Raw genomic sequence first — 18312 nt, 5'->3', positions numbered from 1 at the left:
ACTGCTTTATATCTGTCTGAAGGGAGGAGCTAACTACACTGAAACTGGAAACAGCAATTGTTTACAGTTTCTGTATGTAGGCTAGGTCTAGGTGCCTGAGACATACTTAGCATATTCATTCAGCTTTTAATGGGTGCTTCCACACACTTATTAGCATCCTGGCTAGCGGCATTATTCTCTTTGTTTCCTTTGTTTGCTTTGGGTCTGATGATGGAGTTATAGATGGGGGACAGGTGATGTCTCAGGCCCCCATTCCTGTTTAAGGATTGTCTTTCTTTAACTCCCCGCTCAAACCATTTCTTTTCTCTGGCTCAGATCTGAACTTCACTATCTTCAAGTGGTTAGTGTCTTTGAGATGGAGATGCACGGTGGACTGGGGTCCAGAGGAACTCTCCCGCCAGTGTTGGTACATCCTCTTATGGCAGGCACACCCAAAGTCCGGCCCGGGGGCCAATTGCGGCCCCTGTACAAATTTCCACTAGCCCTCAGCATCTGGAATAAAAATAATTATGTGTGGCCCGTCAGCACTGTTGACCAGTGTAAAATACACATGTTCAAGCTCACTGACTTTTATCACCAACTGGATAAAGACAAGTTTAAAGAAATTCAAACCTTTGCTAAGAAAATGCTGAGTTTGTTTGGTTATATTTGTGTGAGAAGACGTTCGTGGTTATGAACTTTAACAAGAACTGTGTGAGGACAAATCTAACTGACTCTCACCTGTGTGACACTTTGCACATCAAAACCATTGTCTTTGAGCCAGGCCTGGTTTATTTACCACAGTCCAGATCTCAGTTTCACCCTTCACATTAGTGCAAGTTATTTGTTCTCCTTCTGAGGTGAATAAATCCTAAAATCTCAGTGAATTTATTTTATTGTGATTATCAAAACCACAGTTTAAATGTTTACTTTTTTACATTAATTTTGTTTTTGAAAGGTGAAAGCCATTTGCAATTAAAAGAAAAAATAAATAAATTAAATAATTAATTTGCATTTAATATTAATGGTTCAAAGAATGATCAGGCCAAATGGTCGGCCCCCAAACACTTTCACCTCACCACATCTGGCCCTCTTTGTAAAAAGTTTGGACACCCCTGTCTTATGGAGTGACTGTTTAGTTTCTCCAGTGTAACACTCACTGCACTCTTCACTACACTGAATGGAGTAGACCACATTACTTTGTTTATGGCTCGGGGTTTTGTCCTTAGGATGAACCAGTTTCTGTCTTAAAGTGTTTGTGGGTTTGAAAAAGGCAGGAATTTCATACTGTTGGAAAATTCTCTGAAGCTTTTTGGACCCACTCGCTGTGTAAAGAATGATTATGCCTCTCCTTCTGGGTTCAGATTCCCTGTTGTCCTGTTTTTTATCTCTCTTCGATCTATTGAAGGTCCATTTTGGATATCCACAAGCAGAGAGGGCTTTCTCCACGTGTTGTTCCTCCTTCACTTTTTCCTCTGTGTTTGTAGGCACCACTTGAGCTCTGTGTTGTAGTGTCTGGATCACTCCGAGTTTGTGCTGCAGTGGATGGTGTGAATCAAACAGCAGGTATTGGTCTGTATGTGTAGGTTTCCTGAAGACTTCTACCTGGAGACACCGGTCCTCTCCTATTGTTACTGCACAATCTAAAAAGGCCAGTTTGTTCTCCTTGGCCTCTTCCCATGTGAACTTGATGTTTGGATCCACAGCATTAATATGTGCAGTAAAGGACCAAGTCATTGATAGACAGCAGTATTACAGACTATCCTGGTGAGTCCATTCTTGTATCTATGGCCTCCCAAAAATCCACAACCCCTCAGACCTATTGTATGTAGCACAGACTCCATCACATACAATGTGGCCAAACATCTGAAGACCATCCTGGTGGGCAACATGGAGCACCATATTGAGAACACAGCAGAATTTGTGAGGAAAATCAAGCATCTCCAATCTCCATAAGAGACCATGGTTTCATTTGCTGTGACCTCTCTTTTCACTTGTATCAGCACGAACTGGTGCACTTCACAAAATAGATGGCATCATGAGGAAAGAACATTATGTAGAAATACTGAAGCAACATCTCAAGACATCAGCCAAGAAGTTAAAGCTTGGGCTCAAACAGGTCTTCCAAATGGACAGTGACCTGAACCATACTGCCAAACTGGTTACAAAGTGGCTTAAGGATAACAAAGCCAATGTTTTGGAGTAGCCATTGCAAAGCCCTGATCTCAATACTTTTGAAAATGTATTGAAAAACCTGAAAAGGCCTGTGCAAACAAGGCAGCCTAAAACTTGGCTCAGTTACACCAGTTCTGTCAAGAGGAATGGGCCAAAATTCCTGCTATACTATTGTGAGAAGCTCGTAGAAGAAAGTCCGAAACATTTAACCCAAGTCACACAGTTTAAAGGCATTGGAACCAAATACTAATGAAATGAATCTAAACATTTGACTTTGAAGAAGGTCAGGGAAAAAATAAATAAATACATAAATAAATCCTTCTCATTATTCTGGCATATGGCAAATAGAAATAATTTTAGTAATCTTAATTGTCTTAATTGACCTAAAACAGTTAAAGGTCAGTCTGATTTCATGTCAGATAGGAAAAAACATATGTGTCTTTATATAGTGTATGTAAACTTCTGGTTTGAGCTGTAAAAATAAGACAATTGAAGCTGCAGTAATGGTGAAACGTGTTCACTTAAAAAAATTTGTCCAGTTGACAGAATTGAATTCTTCTTTTGCAATGGATCATATCTGGATGACTGAGGCATTACACAGACACTTCTGGGGCAGCACTCCTGCTCTGAGCTGAGCACACACAGACCATGATAATAAGTTTTATTTGTATTGCACTTTACATTTCAGAGAAATCTCAGTCCTCCTTATTTGTGACATAGGGCTCAGTAAAGAAACTATCCTTAAACGGAACATAACGTCTTACTTTGGCTTCTGTGACATTTCTAATTTCCACTTCTCCTTATTGGTGTCAAGCGGTAAAAGTAGGCTCTGCTGTTGGAAAAAGTACTCTGAAAAGTAACATTTCTTCACAAAGCTGCTTAAGTAAATGTGACTGAGTTGGCTGCTACCCACCTCTGACTATGTTTGACCAATAATAGGTTAAAACCCTGTATAGCATTCAATGAAAATAATAAGATAGTAGCTCGCTGTAGAGGTCATACTCCGGGGCGGTAGTGAGCGCGCGATCCCCGAGTCAACCCCCGGCACTGCCGAAGAAGCGCACCGGACGTCCCGCCTCCTGCTCCACGCGCCACGGCCCTACGGCCCCACGGCGCTACACTAGAACCAGAGTGTCCTGCATATGCGCCTGCACAGCCCCGGAGCACACCCCAAGCACACCCGGGCACACCCGGGCGCACCCGCAGCACAGAGCCTCGCTGCAGGTAAGAGCCGGCGCTCCGGAGGCTCTGGTCCGGCTGTGTGCTCTGTGTTTGTCCGCCTCCGGAGGCTCCGGTCCGGCTGTGTGCTCTGTGTTTGTCCGCCTCCGGAGGCTCCGGTCCGGCTGTGTGCTCTGTGTTTGTCCGTGTCTTCCATGTGTCCGTGCTCTTTCTGCGGTGCTTTTGTCACAGATGGTGCAGTTTTGGGATGATACAAACTCACGGTCACCAGAGGAGAGTAGTACCCGCTTACATATACTTGAGTAACTTTTTAAAGTAATTGTCCTTTTCAGAGTACTTTACTAGCAGCATACTTTTACTCGTGAGCAGTATTTTAATTGAAGTAAAATTTTGGGTTGCTCTCCTCACTGTGAGTGAATCTACAAAAGCTTTATGACTAAAAGTGATAAAAGGTTTATTGACACTGAGTGAAATGGGCAGAATCGACAATAATTGTACTCATGTAGTAATAATATTACACACGTAGAAGCACAAAGTAGTGCTCCAAGAAATTACTCAAGTAAGAGTAAAACGTATTTGGAAAAACTACTGCACAAGTAAGAGTAACTTAAAGAGCAACTGTGTGGACATAACATCCCATTCAGAATTTGAAGTTACTGTAACTTGAGGGACATTCAAATAATATAATAAATCTGGTATTTTCAGAGGATATTTCTGAAGGAGCAAAGCAACAAACACAAATCCATTTAACATTGTCAGCATAAAGCTTTTGTTACTTATAGACATGCTCACAGTGGGAAGAGTACTGTCACTTCAATAAAAAAATATTATTCAAGTAGGTGTAAAAGTGTGCAGATATAAAAGTACTGAATGCTGCAGTTTCTTTATCAATTTACTCAAGTAAATATAACAGTACTATTCACCACTGCATGTAGATTTTTTGTTTTTTGGAATAGAGCATTTTTAAAAATGGCCTTTTTTTAAGAGCAAATGCCAGAGCTGTAACCAAGAATTACCAGGTTAACTTCTTCTGTATCAGTTGATTTAACATATTTTCCAATCACAGTATACTGTCGTTGTGTCCTTTGGCTAGACACTTCTTCTCTGCTTATGAATGATGAGTTATGTGAGCGAGTGGCTGGTGTTGGGGAGATTTGGGTGCAACAGAGCACCTAGTAAAAAGACTGGTGCATTTGTATTGCATTATTATGCATATTATTGTTAATTTGGCAAATTCAGTAAAGAATCTTTATGTCCATATGTTGGTTGTGGTCTTTCTCAGTGTGGGTAAAGGTCACTGGGCAGCCACAGCATCACTTAGGTTTCTCCTGTCATAAAACCTTGTTTCAGTATTTCAGTATAAAACGGTATTAGGACTGTCTGATTATGATCATGATTTGGCTCATAATTGAAATAACAATTGAAAAACTGCTTTAAATATAACAAAGTCAATGCTTTGGAGTGTGCATGTGTGCATATATGTATATATGTGTGTGTGTGTATATATATATATGTATATAAAATATATATATACACGCACTTAAGTAACAAAATTGAGTGTTTCTTCCACCACTGGTAAAAGGGCCCATATTGCTCTATTTTCCGATCTATATTATAATGTTATTTCGTCATTAAAAACATATTGGAGTTATGTTTTGTTTCATTTACACATGTTTATGTTCATGTTTCTCTCAAACTGAAAACACTTGACCATGTCATAGTAATACAGGAAGTGCTCCATTGTGTTTTTAAACTCCATCTTGATTCATTTGGAAAACCTTCAAACCTGGAAAAAAGGAGTTATTAATTTGAAAATTACTACTTCATGACATCACAAGGTGGAAGGCGGTGGAATAGAGAGCATTTTGTGCTTTGGAGATGTAGACAGACTAATAATAAAGTGTTACTCAGACATGTGTGAATGTAACAAAATACAAGTCCAGGTCTGTTTTGGTCAGGTAACAACATTAGAACATGACTTAAAGCTCACAAGAGTTAGTTTTGCATAGTGTAGGACCATGAAACAACTCTAATCATGACAGAGACTGACCAGTAGGAGGAGTGGTAGAGAGAAGTACTGCCTACTAAACTTATTAAACAGATAAGAACTGCATGGCCACATAACATTAGCACCTCTCTCCAGCACAGGTCTTCTCACCATACCTCTCCATGTTTCTGTGTACTGCAGCCCCAGCCCTTTGTCCAGCCCACTGACACTGAGGCGGGGGCAGTATGGATGTGTGGAGCCGCCTGGAGCTTTGGAGGGAGCTGGCGCACTCATGTGGCCTGGGCACAGTGCAGCAGGGCCTGGAGCAGTTATGGGGACTGCTCCTGCTCTGTGGACTCTGCCGGGTCTGCTTCCGAGTGGGTAAGACACACAGCAGCCTGCACAAGGCTAGTCAAAGTACATAAACTGGTTTACATGTGTTTCTAATAAGTTTGTCAAAAGTATTGAAAATCGGATACTAATCCATACAAAAACTAGTATCGGAACTAGATACTCATTTGAGTAGGAATCAATACTGAAAGTCACATTCACGGGACAGAAATGAGCCTTTCCTGAATATCTCTAGAATGATCTTGAGCTGTATCAGAACAAGTATAAGACACATAGACTAGTATTCGCCTATGGACCACTATGAACCTGCCTGGACACTGAGGGATTACACAGATATAAGGCCACATTCTATGGTCTAAATAAAGACGCTTTTTATCATTGTGGTTTCGGAATAGGTATTGAGTATAGTATAGTATAGTATTGTGACACTTCTTGTAATGATTTTGTTTAATTGGGGTAGAATCAATGGCACACATTTTACACATAGTTTCAGTCAAATGGCCACATTTGGTTTCAGAGTGATGAAAATCTAGCACCATTACCAATTATCTAGCACCATTAGCAATTATCAATTCAAAACAAAATATTGAATTTGAAAAAGTCCTCAAAATATCCATGAAACCAGTGAATGTTGGAAAATTATAGAAAGTAGCCCTGCATTCTAAAAAGGAATCTGTCAAAAAACGTCCATCCATAATGCAGGTATAATAACTATTGTGTACATTAGCAGAGTTTTGTCCCTTTCCAAAGCTTTCTAAAAGTAATTCAAAAACCCTTAAAGAGGGAGTGTTTTACTTCTGTGGGTTATTAACTACTAATACATGCCATATTTAGATCACTGTGTTTCCTTTTATTATTTTGAAAATGCTATATTCACCGAAAACAATGTATTAAAATCATTAATTATTAGTTTCCATTTTATTGCTCTGAGTCTCCCCTCCCTTTGCTCGCGGTGCTAAGTAACTCCCCCTTCAGAGCACAGCAGCATGCACTGATGAAATGATTGCATATTGCATCAGATTTGTCATGTTATTGTGCTGTGTTATTTATGGACAATATACTTTGGCTTGTGGGCTGAGCATTGGACAGAATATTATTGTGCCCGGGAGAGATCACTAGATTACTCAAACGTGCATGAATGATATATAAAACCCTTCAGGCATGTTTATGATGAGGGAACAATGTTATAACATGGCAGAAAGCTCAAAAATGTATTTGACATAGAGCCTCTTTGTCAATCATGATATTTATGGGTTTCAGCTTCCAGTTTATATGTGATATTTTCAAGATTCTTGCCCACTCAGTCCACACATGCATTCAGACATGAAATACTCCCTCTGCCCATTGCTCAAACTCAATCACAAATTGAACGCTCCTTCACATGCAAATGAATGGTAAAGCCAATCCCTGTGTTAAAATAAAATTTCAAGATGTTTATGTCATTTATCTGATTTCCTAACTAGTAACATGTAAAATAGGAGGTTTAGTTGTCACTAGATGTTTACCAGAACCACACAAGTTTAGAAATCTCAACTGAAAGCTCAGATACCACTTGTACACACTAAGTATTCTCTGAAATAAAACACCAAAAGGTTTATTAATTGAGAAATGACTTTAAACACGGCTTTGTCATCACCTAAATGTGGTTGATGGCTTGGTACCAGCTGACGCCCTCTGCAGTATTCATAATTTGATCTTTTTGCGGGCTAATGCTTACAGCTATAGGAAAAATTACAAGCGACTATCCCTGGTGTTCCAAAATCTTCCTGCGTCTCCATGTCAGCTCCATGTCTTCTAATGTCTATCATTTAAAATATATTTAGTTTTGAATTAATTGCAATCAGAATCAGAATCCTTTTATTGCCATCGTTTGTGAACACAGTTCACAGACTAGGAACTTATTTTGGTGATAAAGTGCAACATAAAACATACTGAATAAATACAAATAAGGGCATGCACAAAGTAAAAAAAAGAAGATATGCTTAAAAATTAAATAAAATACTTAAAGGTAGAAAATATATACAACAGCAGCATCAGAACAACAGTGCAAATGGTGACTGTGCAAGATTGTCATTAAACTTGTGATGAATATGAACTTGTGACTCTTTTGATTGTCCTGACCTGCCCCTCCCTTCTTTCCCATGCCCAGGCTGGAGCTCCTCCCTGAAACATTGTATCTCTGCTGGGGCAGGAGTGAGCGCCCTCTACCTCTTCTTCCAGGTACATGCATTCTGGGTGCTGCTGCTCTGTGCCCTGTCCTACCTGCTCCTCCATCTGAACCAGCGCTCCGGGAGCAGGGGGGTGCTCCTGTCCCTGCTCCTGCTGATCTTCCTCCTCACTGGGTAAGATCCTGTGCTCCTACAGTCTTAGTCTGATACATTGAAGGTGCACTGTGTAACTTTTGTGGAAATGTTAAAGGAACTCTTACCATTTTAAAAAGGTACTACAATCACAACTGAACCTGAGTGGCCAGTGCCTTAAACTGCAGATAGAGACACACACACATGTTTATCTCATTCTCAGTTTATGGACAGGCCTCATGTGAAAGCTCAGAACCTCCAGAATTCACTCACTGAGCTGCAGAGGCTGCACTAGCACTGATTAGTGATTGGCCGCAGATTTCTGTGGTTTAGGTAGTGACGACTCAGGTCAGAGAGAGTCATTCAGCTCATTCTGATTCCTGATTGAATCTTGAAAACCAAAACCCCAAGTTATAACATAAATTTAAAATAAAAATCATACATACTTTTTAGTGTGTTGTTTACTAAAATAACAGTAATTGTGAGAGTAACTGTCTGCATGTAACATCTGATTCTCACTTCTGATACCTTTATTTAAGGATATTTCAAATATGAATACAACCAGTGGTCAGCTGCATCTACACTGCCACAACAGAAACACAGCAACTACCAACTTTCACTACTCATGTTATTATCTATCATCTATTTCATATTTTTATTGTAATTTGAGTACATGTTTTTTGAATAAAATGCAAAAGTTTAACTGAGACTGCTTTAAATGATTGTTTTCTCTTAGGGAGCTGCATTTTGTGGACCCTGTGACCTGGGCTAAAATCAGAGGTGAGCAAAACAGTAATTTCAGTAAGATTTTATTTATTTCTTTGTTTTCTGTTATCCATGCAATCCCTCTCTATTCAAACCCTCCTTACAGTTAGCAGTACAAGCCTGTGCAAGGCTCCACCCACAATTCTACATCACCCATGCTCCCTCAGACAATTCTCCATAAATATACAACAGCAGGATATAAAATTCTACACTACAACATCACAGACCTGATGTAATGTGCAGTGCAATAGTTTCATTAGTGGGGTGTACGCTGATTGTGATAGTACTCTAAAGGGGGACTGACTTGGCAACAAGGAAACTGAAACTTTAGCAAATATCATTTTCAAAATGATAAAAATTAAAGTTGCTATAAATATGTTATAAATATGTTGTGTTAGCAATTAATGCCCCATAGGAGTGTAATACCGCCTCTCACCATAAACACATATTAATCTTATTCTTATCTTTTAAGACTTTATTTTGTCTTTGTCAACTTTGGAATGAATGACCAAAGTTTAATGCTTTGGTCATTCATTCTCATATATCCTTGTTATATATATTTTTCTCCTTTTATTTCTTCCAATACAGACAGACCCTGGGGGTCCCCAATTGGCTAATCTACCTGTCAATCACACCCTTTTGAAAACAGGGAGATTCACCGGTGACCAGACTCACATCTTCATAAAGTATTGAAGTGTGTATTCTGGACCCCAGGCAGCAAACATGCAAGGACTCTAAATACAACTTTAGAGGGTAAATGAGAAGGGAAACGACTATAACATCGTTAAAAGCTCTGAAAAGTCCATTTTGTATAATAGGTACACTTCAATGATTTTACTTATATGTTTTTTTTTCTTTTATTATAATTGAAATTATTGAGTCAAAAATAATTTAAAATATTGATTAATATATGAATAATATCAATGTTTCAGTTCTTAACAGCCATATTGCAAACTTTTCCAGTACTGTGCAGCCCTAGTACTGTAGTGACCTGTTGTGTGTCCAGGCTGTCAGATGGTGGTGGCCATGAAGGTCATCTCTCTGGCCTTTGACCTGGACAGTGGAGCTGTGAGCCGGATGCCCTCCCTCCCTCAGTTCCTGGGTTATGTCCTCTTTGTGGGCAGCGCTGTGTTCGGGCCCTGGACCTCTTTTTCCCACTATATGAACGCTGTGGACGGCAAGGCACTGGTAAGTCAGATGCCCTCCCCTGCTCACACCAGCCATGAAGATCAGAACTCTGACTCTCTAATTGCTGAAGTTGTCAGATAATTAAAATGTCATGCGATAAGATTTGATGTGAGTAATCTGATATCTTTGGCTGTTCATTGTTCAAATCTTAAAGATTAAAAGAGTTAGTAGATTTTCAGAGCTGTATTTTGAAGACAAAGTACATTTATAAACTGATTTATTGACATGTGTCAGATCTATTGATACTTTGCAGTGAGGGGTGTTCTGCACATATGTGTATGGTGGAATGTTCAACAGTTACTATGGTGACACAATGCACATATTGGCTAACTCTGCCAAAAAGTTTTAAGATCTGAAAACTCAAGAAAAAATACAAAAGGCTGATTTTAAAAAAACACATTTTCAAGAGCCTGTGATCAATTCAGTGCACATGGTCCTGTTTAGGGGTTTGACTGAAAAACTGTTGGCTAATGCTAGCTAGCTTGTGACTAATGTTTTTTGAGGGAGATTTGTTTAACAGCACAAATCAGCTCACCTGTTGCAGTTCCAACTAAGTCAGATAGTCTGGTCTGGTCAAATAGTGTTAAAGAAAAGCTCAGATTAAAGCCTCAAACAGAGCATGCCTACAGTTAGCACACTTAGTATCAGCTGGGTTATCTGATTACTCTAGTGATCTTATTTTTACTAGCCATGTGAATATACCCACTGTCCCACACTGGACAGTGAGAGAGCTATGAATGGAATGGCAAAATGTGTATTTGACAGACTCTGTAAAGGTCTGTGTATACTGTAAATTTTGGACTACTGAGTGCACCTGAATATGAACCACACCAGGTAAATTTTAAAAGAAAATACATTTTGTACATGTATAAGCCTGAAAATCAGCAGGACGGCACCAACACGCCATCAACACGGAATGAACATACCTGCAGGTTTAGAAAATAAAACGGCACCAACAGGGGCCATCTGCTTTTATTTCCTCTTAAAGCTTTTGTCGTCTTTTTACATTGACCAAGTTTTTCCCACTGCTGCCTCCAATGTCGCACCATCGATTCATTGATGCCAAGCTTACGTGCAGTGGTTCTTTTGATGCCAAACTTACGGTAATCGATGGCCAGATCAATTGCCTTTAAAAAGCTGCATCATATGTATTTCTTCGTGTGTTTTCCATGATGAGGGTGTGTTTGATGTGCAAAATAACAGTTCAAAATCACAACTAGTGTATTCTGCAGCACATAATCTTTCCCCACAACTGTCTCACTTTTGTGTTTACTGCTAGAGACTGCCCCCCGGTGGCCTTTAGCCAGTAAAATTCTATAAATCAGCCGCACCGTTGTATAGGCCACAGAGTTCAAAGGGTGGGGAAAAAAGTCGTGGCTTATAGTCCGAAATTTACAGTAAACCTCATGTGTCTGTGCAGTCCCTGAGCTGGTTCCTGGCCTGTGTTGTAGGCCTGCTGAAGAGCCTGCTGTGCCTGGTCGTGTCCAGCTGTGTGGCTCCCTACCTCTTCCCTGCCATCATCCCCATCAGCGGTGGAGAGCTCACTGACAGGTGGGTCCTGGCATTGACAGTTGGAAGGAATCAGTATTACTTTATTTGTCCCTGAGGGTTAATTTAAGCACATTGAGCAGTAAAATACAAGATTAATTGAAAAGTTCAAACAAATGTCTCAGTGCAGCTCAACAAGTAGGGTCATCATGTCTAGTGTCAGGGCAGTTTGAGGTGAGTAATAGCCCTCAGGAGAAACGTGTTCCTCCGCTCTGTCCTGAAGCCCAGGCATCTCAGCAGTGACACTACTGGAAAGTTGCTTCTGAGTATGTCTCTTACTCTGCTCGATTGGTGCGGTTTGTGATAGGATACTTTCTCTGGAACATCTTCTGACATGTTTGGTGTAAAAAGTTTGTTGCATTGTTGTAAAAAGCAGCATTTCAGGGCAATTCAAATTCCTCAAAAATCTGTCAGACTCTTGTCTCAGTCTACAACACGTCAAAGAACCAATCAGGGGTATGAGGTGTGCAGAGGCGGCGTCTAGTAATTTAGCATTAGCACTGAAATTTTGCAGCTATAATTGGTAATAAAAACAAAATACATATGTCATACATACAACCACACTTTTGGCAGAAAAAGATGAGGAACATCTCATTTACATTGAGCATTTGATTTGTTTCAAACTGTGTTACAAGTTATTAGCTTACTGCAGCACAAATAAACACATTGAAGGTCTGCTAACTTTTACTTTAGCGTGTTTCGTTGTTTTAGTTTCATTTGCTTTAACATAGCAGATTTTGCTATGTTAAAACAAGTCTGCAGTGGACAGACAGTGTTGTCTTTTTAGTTGATATATCTATAGTCCCAAGTTCATGTATTCACTTGAAATGCTGTTTTCTTGTTGTTTGCAGGTGGCTGCGTGCTTATGAGAACGCTGTCTCTTTCCACTTCAGTAACTACTTTGTGGGACACCTGAGTGAGGTCACCAGCATGTTAGCAGGAGCAGGCTTTACACAGGACAAGGAGCAAACCCGCTGGTGAGCACAGGCCTCTGACAAGATTTATTTAAAAGAAATTAGGCAAGACTGACTTCAGAGCTTTTTAACCATGATATGGTTGTTTCCTTTCTCATTTACCCACTTGAAGTTGTATTTAGAGTGATGGTTGCCTTTTTTAGAAATCATTATTTATTCATTCTGCATTCAAGATGCCACTGCTTTGAAAACCCCCCTCTTCCCCTACCCCCCATACACTCCTTAGTGTGAAATGATGAAATGATAAAACAAGTAGTATTCGACAGTGTTGCTTAGTAATTGTTATCTGGACTATACAGGCTCTAATACACAAACCAAAAGAACTTTTAGAACAAATATATTATTATTAATCTATAATACACTCTCTGTGTAGCCTAGCCTTCAGTCAACATATTTCAACATTTTGTTTGAATTTGTTTTAAAGCTTGACTAGTTCACTAATCAAAAGCTTAATCACTGACTAGTCAACTACTGCTGCTACTAATTACAGCCCTATTGCATCCTGGGGTTTAGGTCGTAAAGATTCAGATCAGTGAAAGTCCTTTTAGGTTTAAACCAACTAAATTTCACCATTGACACTGGCAACTCAAATAAGAGACTCATGTGAGGCTCATTCTGCTTGAACATGTTTAGTTTATATGTAGGGACAAAGTTAGGTCACGTTTATGGAATAAACATTTTACTTCTGTGGGGTTATATCTACTAACACATAACATATTTGGATGTTACTTTTAATTATTTTGAAAATGCATTTTTTGCCAAAACACATATTAACATGTTCAATAAGTATCACTTTTGCTTTTGACTGTCTGAGTCTCTCCTCCCATTGCTCTCCACACTTCCCCTTCAGAGCGCTATCACAACACAATCAGCTGCATCCCTCTAATAAAACTATTGCACATCACATCAGGCTTGTCACATTACTGTGTACAGTTTTGTATCATCCACAATTGTCATAGATTCTAAATGTGCTGACTTGTTGGTGTGGTGTGTGCAGGGACATGAGAGTGGTGATTCCTCTGCATGTGGAGCTGCCTCGCTCTCTGGTGCTGGTGGTTACCTCCTGGAATATCCCCATGTCCCAGTGGCTCAAGACCTGTGAGGGCCCGCCTTCACCACGCTCCTTTCTGCTCTCTGATGGTGCCATGCTTTAATCTGTCCTCCTTATATTCCTCAGATGTGTTCAAAAACGCCATGAGACTGGGCACATTTTCTGCCATCCTGGTCACCTACACAGCCAGTGCCCTGCTGCATGTGAGTACTGCCTCCGTTTCTGACCTCAGACAGAGAGAAGAGGAAAGAAAAGTAAAAAATAAAGGGACTATTTTAAACATATTATGCAAAATTGACTTTTCAGAGCTTTTAACCATTTTATAGTAGCTTTCCTTCTCATTTACATTCTCGAACTTGTGTTTGGAGTAATACAGACATGTCTGAGCAATCTTTATTTTGCCGAGCCCACTGCTTTGTACTTTGTTCTCAAAGTTTATTTATTTAATTGGTGATAGTCGCTAGTGTGATCGACAGCTGTCCAGAGGAGGAGCCAACAACTTCTTGGCTCTTTGTTGTGGTGACATTTACCGCGATGTCGGCTCCCATTTGGCAAGGCAGTTTTCTAACACAGAAGTCAGTGTCATGGATTAGAACTGTATAGCAGACAAAAGCATAATTGCTCTTCTTTAAGGAACAGTATTTTAATTGTAGAGCAGGGCTAGAGCGGCAACAGTTAAAAGCTGTTTTTAAGACAACTGAAGGATTTGGAGCAGAGAAAATATTTATATATAAATAGTCACAAAATCCAATCAAAATATTTTTTTCACTGTAGACTCCACCAGGACACCTCCAGGACTTCTCTAAACCATAGGTCCTTTTCTGTCCCTAGGGCCTGAGCTTCCACCTGGGGGCCGTGCTGCTGTCTCTGGGCTTCCTCACATATACAGAACATGGTAAAAGACACAAAAGCAGTAGTGCACACAGCTCTACGTTTCAGACCAGGCTCATTCACTGTTTTGTGTCTGTACCTCCTCAGTTCTGAGAAAGAAGTTGGCAGCCATCTTGAGTGGGTGTGTGCTGTCCCGACCCTGTCCCTCCGGGTGCAGCCACCAGCACAAAAAGGTACCACACACCTACAGCTGCATTACTTCTTTTTCTAACTGTGAAAGGAGTTTTAAGGTGTCACCAGCTCTCACAAACCCTCTGGCCCATTGCTGGTATTAATAAAGTCCTTAATTATTAGCCGCAGACGGTGCACAGTGGTTTGATTTTGCCATTAGAGGCGTTGTATTTTAAACAGTTTGCAGTAGTTCAAAGTTATCCTTCACTTAGCTTATGCATTTCCAGCATCTTAATCACTTACTCCGATCAGTTTATAAGCCCTTTTCAGAGACCATAGCTGCAACTTTAAAGCTAGCGAAAACTGGAATGCTAGCATGTACTTCCTGATTATCGGCTAATACAATGCTTTACAATTAGATGCAGACAGTACACAGCAGATTTATTTTGACATCATGAGCTGCTTTACACAATATGTACTGGGGCAAGACAAATTTTGCTCAAATATATTTTTCTTCATTTTTTTAACTTTTACATTATGAATAATGAATTGTCTTTATATTGTCATAAAAGTTGTGTAAGACAATTCCAGATTGCACCAAGTTCTGTCGTTGTCTTTAGGCAAGACACTGCTCCCACATTAACTAGTATGAATGTAGTGTGAGTGTGTGAGTGTTGATGGTCAGAGAAGTGCTCATTAAAAAGAGGGTCTGGTACTCTCATTGGGCTCTCCCTCTATAAATAAAAATAAATATAATTTATGTTGCAGATTGGCAGCCTCACTTGTCAGTCTGCCCCAAGGCAGGTGTGGCTATAATAACATCTTATAACCACCAGTCTGTACAGGCAATATTTTGTATACTAAATAGTCTAGTTAGTATTCAAGGCTTTCAGTTTCTTGTTACATGCAGCATTTTAAGGACTTTTCTCCATTCAAAAGATATAATATTTTTTATAAATTGTTAATAGCCAAGGCAACCATCCTAATTTTTCATCATCCTGAAACCCATGAATATAAAATTTAAAGAATAATTTTTTTCACCCACCACCACGTTTCAAATAGAGCTGCTACTTGGAGGAGTAAAAAGAGTGAGGGGGAGGAGCGACGGGGTCTGGGGGTATAAGGAACAGTGTGATTGTGTCCACACTTCAAACTCCACCCCTGCAGATAGATTTGTGTAATCAGAAACATCTGACTGTAAACTGGGCAGTCTTATGTGATGTGGTACTTAAAATTGCAGAGGCCACTGAAGGCAGCACACTCAGTTTTAAATGCTTTTGACCAGAAAGCTATAAATATACCTAGTTTGCCCTACAGTTGCCAAAAATGACAAGGAACAGCAGACAATACTATGAAAACGGCATATACACAGGATTTAGTGTCTAGTTCCAGTTTAAATAAAGAACTAACTCTGACAGTCCATTTTAAAGCTCTGTATACTCAGACTCCTATGTGCTCTCCTCTGCAGGACTTTTGGGTGGTGGGGTTAAACCTGTGCTTCAGTTTTCTGGCCGTGCTGCACCTGACCTACCTGGGCTCCATGTTCGATCCTGGGCTGATGGAGGAGGAGGCTGAGATGGTAAGAGTTGTAGAATTCTGGTACATGCATTTTGGTTAGGCCAAATCAAGTGAAACATATACAAATACAGTGGTCCCTTGTTTATGGCGGGGATTACATTCCAAAAATGGCCTGCAATAGGCAAAATCCGCCAAGTAGTCAGCTTCATTTTTTACAATTATTATATATGTTTTAAGGCTATAAACCCCTCACTACACACAGGAGATTGATTGACAATGGTCTACAGTCCCTTAGCCAATCAGGACACAGAACACAATGCATATTCATACACTGTAAAAAAAGCATGTAAAATTGCATTGGAAAAATCTGCAAAACAGTGAGACCGCAAAGGGTGAACCACGATATACCAAGGGACCAGTGTATTACTTGGCCTACGTCTGTTTTTAGCCTTATTTACAGTGCTCCTCTTCTCAGTGCTTCAACATAGAGATTAGGATTGTGTAGTCATATCTCAGACAAATTTCAGTCAGTCTAATGTTAAACCAGTGGAGCTTCCACTATAGAGTGATAAATGTATTTACCAGTAGTAGTAGTAGTGACCCAGCAGTTTATTAGGTTCGCCCATACTGTTTACTCTTTGTTTTTTTACATTCAATCCCAAACTCTACAGCATGACTCGCAAGCATATTTCATTATATATAGACTGTTGTCAATTTCAGCAGATATACTAAAATATAGAAGAATTGATTTATTCTAATGCACCAAACATTTTAACTTGGAATCTATCTATTTTTTTCTTTATATTTTTATTTGTCAAATTATCATTTCTGTGTATAATACAAAAGAGTTTTGGCCCAGTGTACAATATGGTTGCCTGTAACAGCCCTAGTGTGATGTCATGATTTCTGACCAGGAAGTACAATTTTAAACAAAAAAAAGTGTGGAAAGACAAGTGTGAATTGTTTAACTAAATCTTAAATCAAATTATCTTTAATGCGTTTTAGCAAAATAGATGGTCTAACCCAGGGGTGGGCAAACTTTTCGACACATGGGCCACAATGGGTTCTAAAATTTGACAGAGGGGTTGGGCCAGGATATATATATATATATATATATATATATATATATATATATAACATTAGAGATTTGGCCTGTAACATGTAGCAAAGCATGAATATGCAAGGCTCATTGTACAAATTGTTTTCCAAATACATTCATTAAATTAATTATTAATTTATTACATTTCATTAAATAAACACAGCAGAAAACCTTAGGTAAGGGGTTTACCCTTACCTATTTTAATATAATTTGGTCACATTCGGCCATATGTGGCCCCCGGGCCGTGGTGTGCCCATGTCTGGTCTAACGTGTCATAGACACTTGATGTTCATAAAAGTTAACCAAACAATTAATAAACACTGTATAGTTTGATTATTATAAGAAAACTGCAAAGGTGAGATTTTTAAATGCTTCTGTTTGGGTTGTGAAGCGAATCAATTTTCACCATGATTGCAATCATTACTCCAATCAATTACAAAAAATTATTATAACAAAAAAACATATGAGCACTCATTCTGGCCCTGGAGCAAAGCCTGGAGCAAAGCCACTGGGCTGGTGCGTTGGTTAGTTTTTATTTTATTTTTATTGATTGATTGATTTATTTAGCACAATCTCCATTCCTGTGTCAGTTGGTTGCTCTCTCTGTTGCAGGGCTATGCCGCTGCCCACACCCTCCAGAGATGGTCTGAGCTGCACTGGACCAGTCACTGGATCGTCATCTTGAGCTGGATCATCTCACACATCATTTAAGTCCCTCCCCCGTACCTGTGTCATGTACATAGAAACTGTTATTGTTTTTGTATATCTGTATTTTATTTTCTATACACTTTTTAAATAAAGGATTTTGAATAAGTAATCGGTTTGGTTGTGGAGCAGTTTTTCCCTTAGTCTGGCTCACAAAACTGACCTAGGCAGCTGTTTCCTGTTTGTCGATGCACGCCACTCCTGTCAAGATGAAAACATCTTACATTTGCAGTGTTTAATGCAACTAGCACTAGCAAACCCCAATGTGCAGATAAATGAAATTAATGCACAAAACTGTGGATAAACCGTAATTAGTTTAGTGTTTACACTAGCTTTAGCCTGGTCTCACAATGTCACAAACTTGGAATGCTAAATGTCTTTTTGTGATTTGATAAGATCAGCCTTATGAGAGTATAATTAATTATGGGGGTGAAAAAGAAAATGTGAAAAAACTCATCTAAAAACGAAGGTTAAGAATGTAACTATGGTTC

General features: G+C 39.4%; 1 protein-coding gene across 2 annotated transcripts; it reads left to right on the top strand.

Annotated features, from left to right (window-relative positions):
• The first annotated feature begins 3227 nt into the window (after positions 1–3227).
• Positions 3228–17930, top strand: LOC117373835 (protein-serine O-palmitoleoyltransferase porcupine-like). Of its 2 annotated transcripts, none has more exons than XM_033969949.2 (13): positions 3228–3378; positions 5522–5701; positions 7821–8013; positions 8708–8751; positions 9743–9924; positions 11345–11475; positions 12324–12449; positions 13444–13544; positions 13624–13700; positions 14329–14392; positions 14476–14561; positions 15968–16078; positions 17729–17930. In XM_033969949.2, exons 2-13 carry the CDS (start codon positions 5566–5568, stop codon positions 17825–17827), a joined length of 1350 nt encoding a protein of 449 aa, XP_033825840.1. In that variant the 5' UTR covers positions 3228–3378; positions 5522–5565; the 3' UTR covers positions 17828–17930. The 2 variants fall into 2 exon arrangements, with proteins under 2 accessions (XP_033825840.1, XP_055078845.1); XM_055222870.1 differs by having other exon boundaries at positions 3234–3378; positions 5482–5701; positions 17729–17911.
• Positions 17931–18312: the final 382 nt, after the last annotated feature.

This window comes from Periophthalmus magnuspinnatus, chromosome 7 (genome assembly GCF_009829125.3).
Source record: "Periophthalmus magnuspinnatus isolate fPerMag1 chromosome 7, fPerMag1.2.pri, whole genome shotgun sequence".
Classification (NCBI taxonomy): domain Eukaryota; kingdom Metazoa; phylum Chordata; class Actinopteri; order Gobiiformes; family Gobiidae; genus Periophthalmus; species Periophthalmus magnuspinnatus.
Note: the sequence above shows the minus strand (reverse complement) of the source record. Positions and strands in the feature narration are given on the sequence as shown.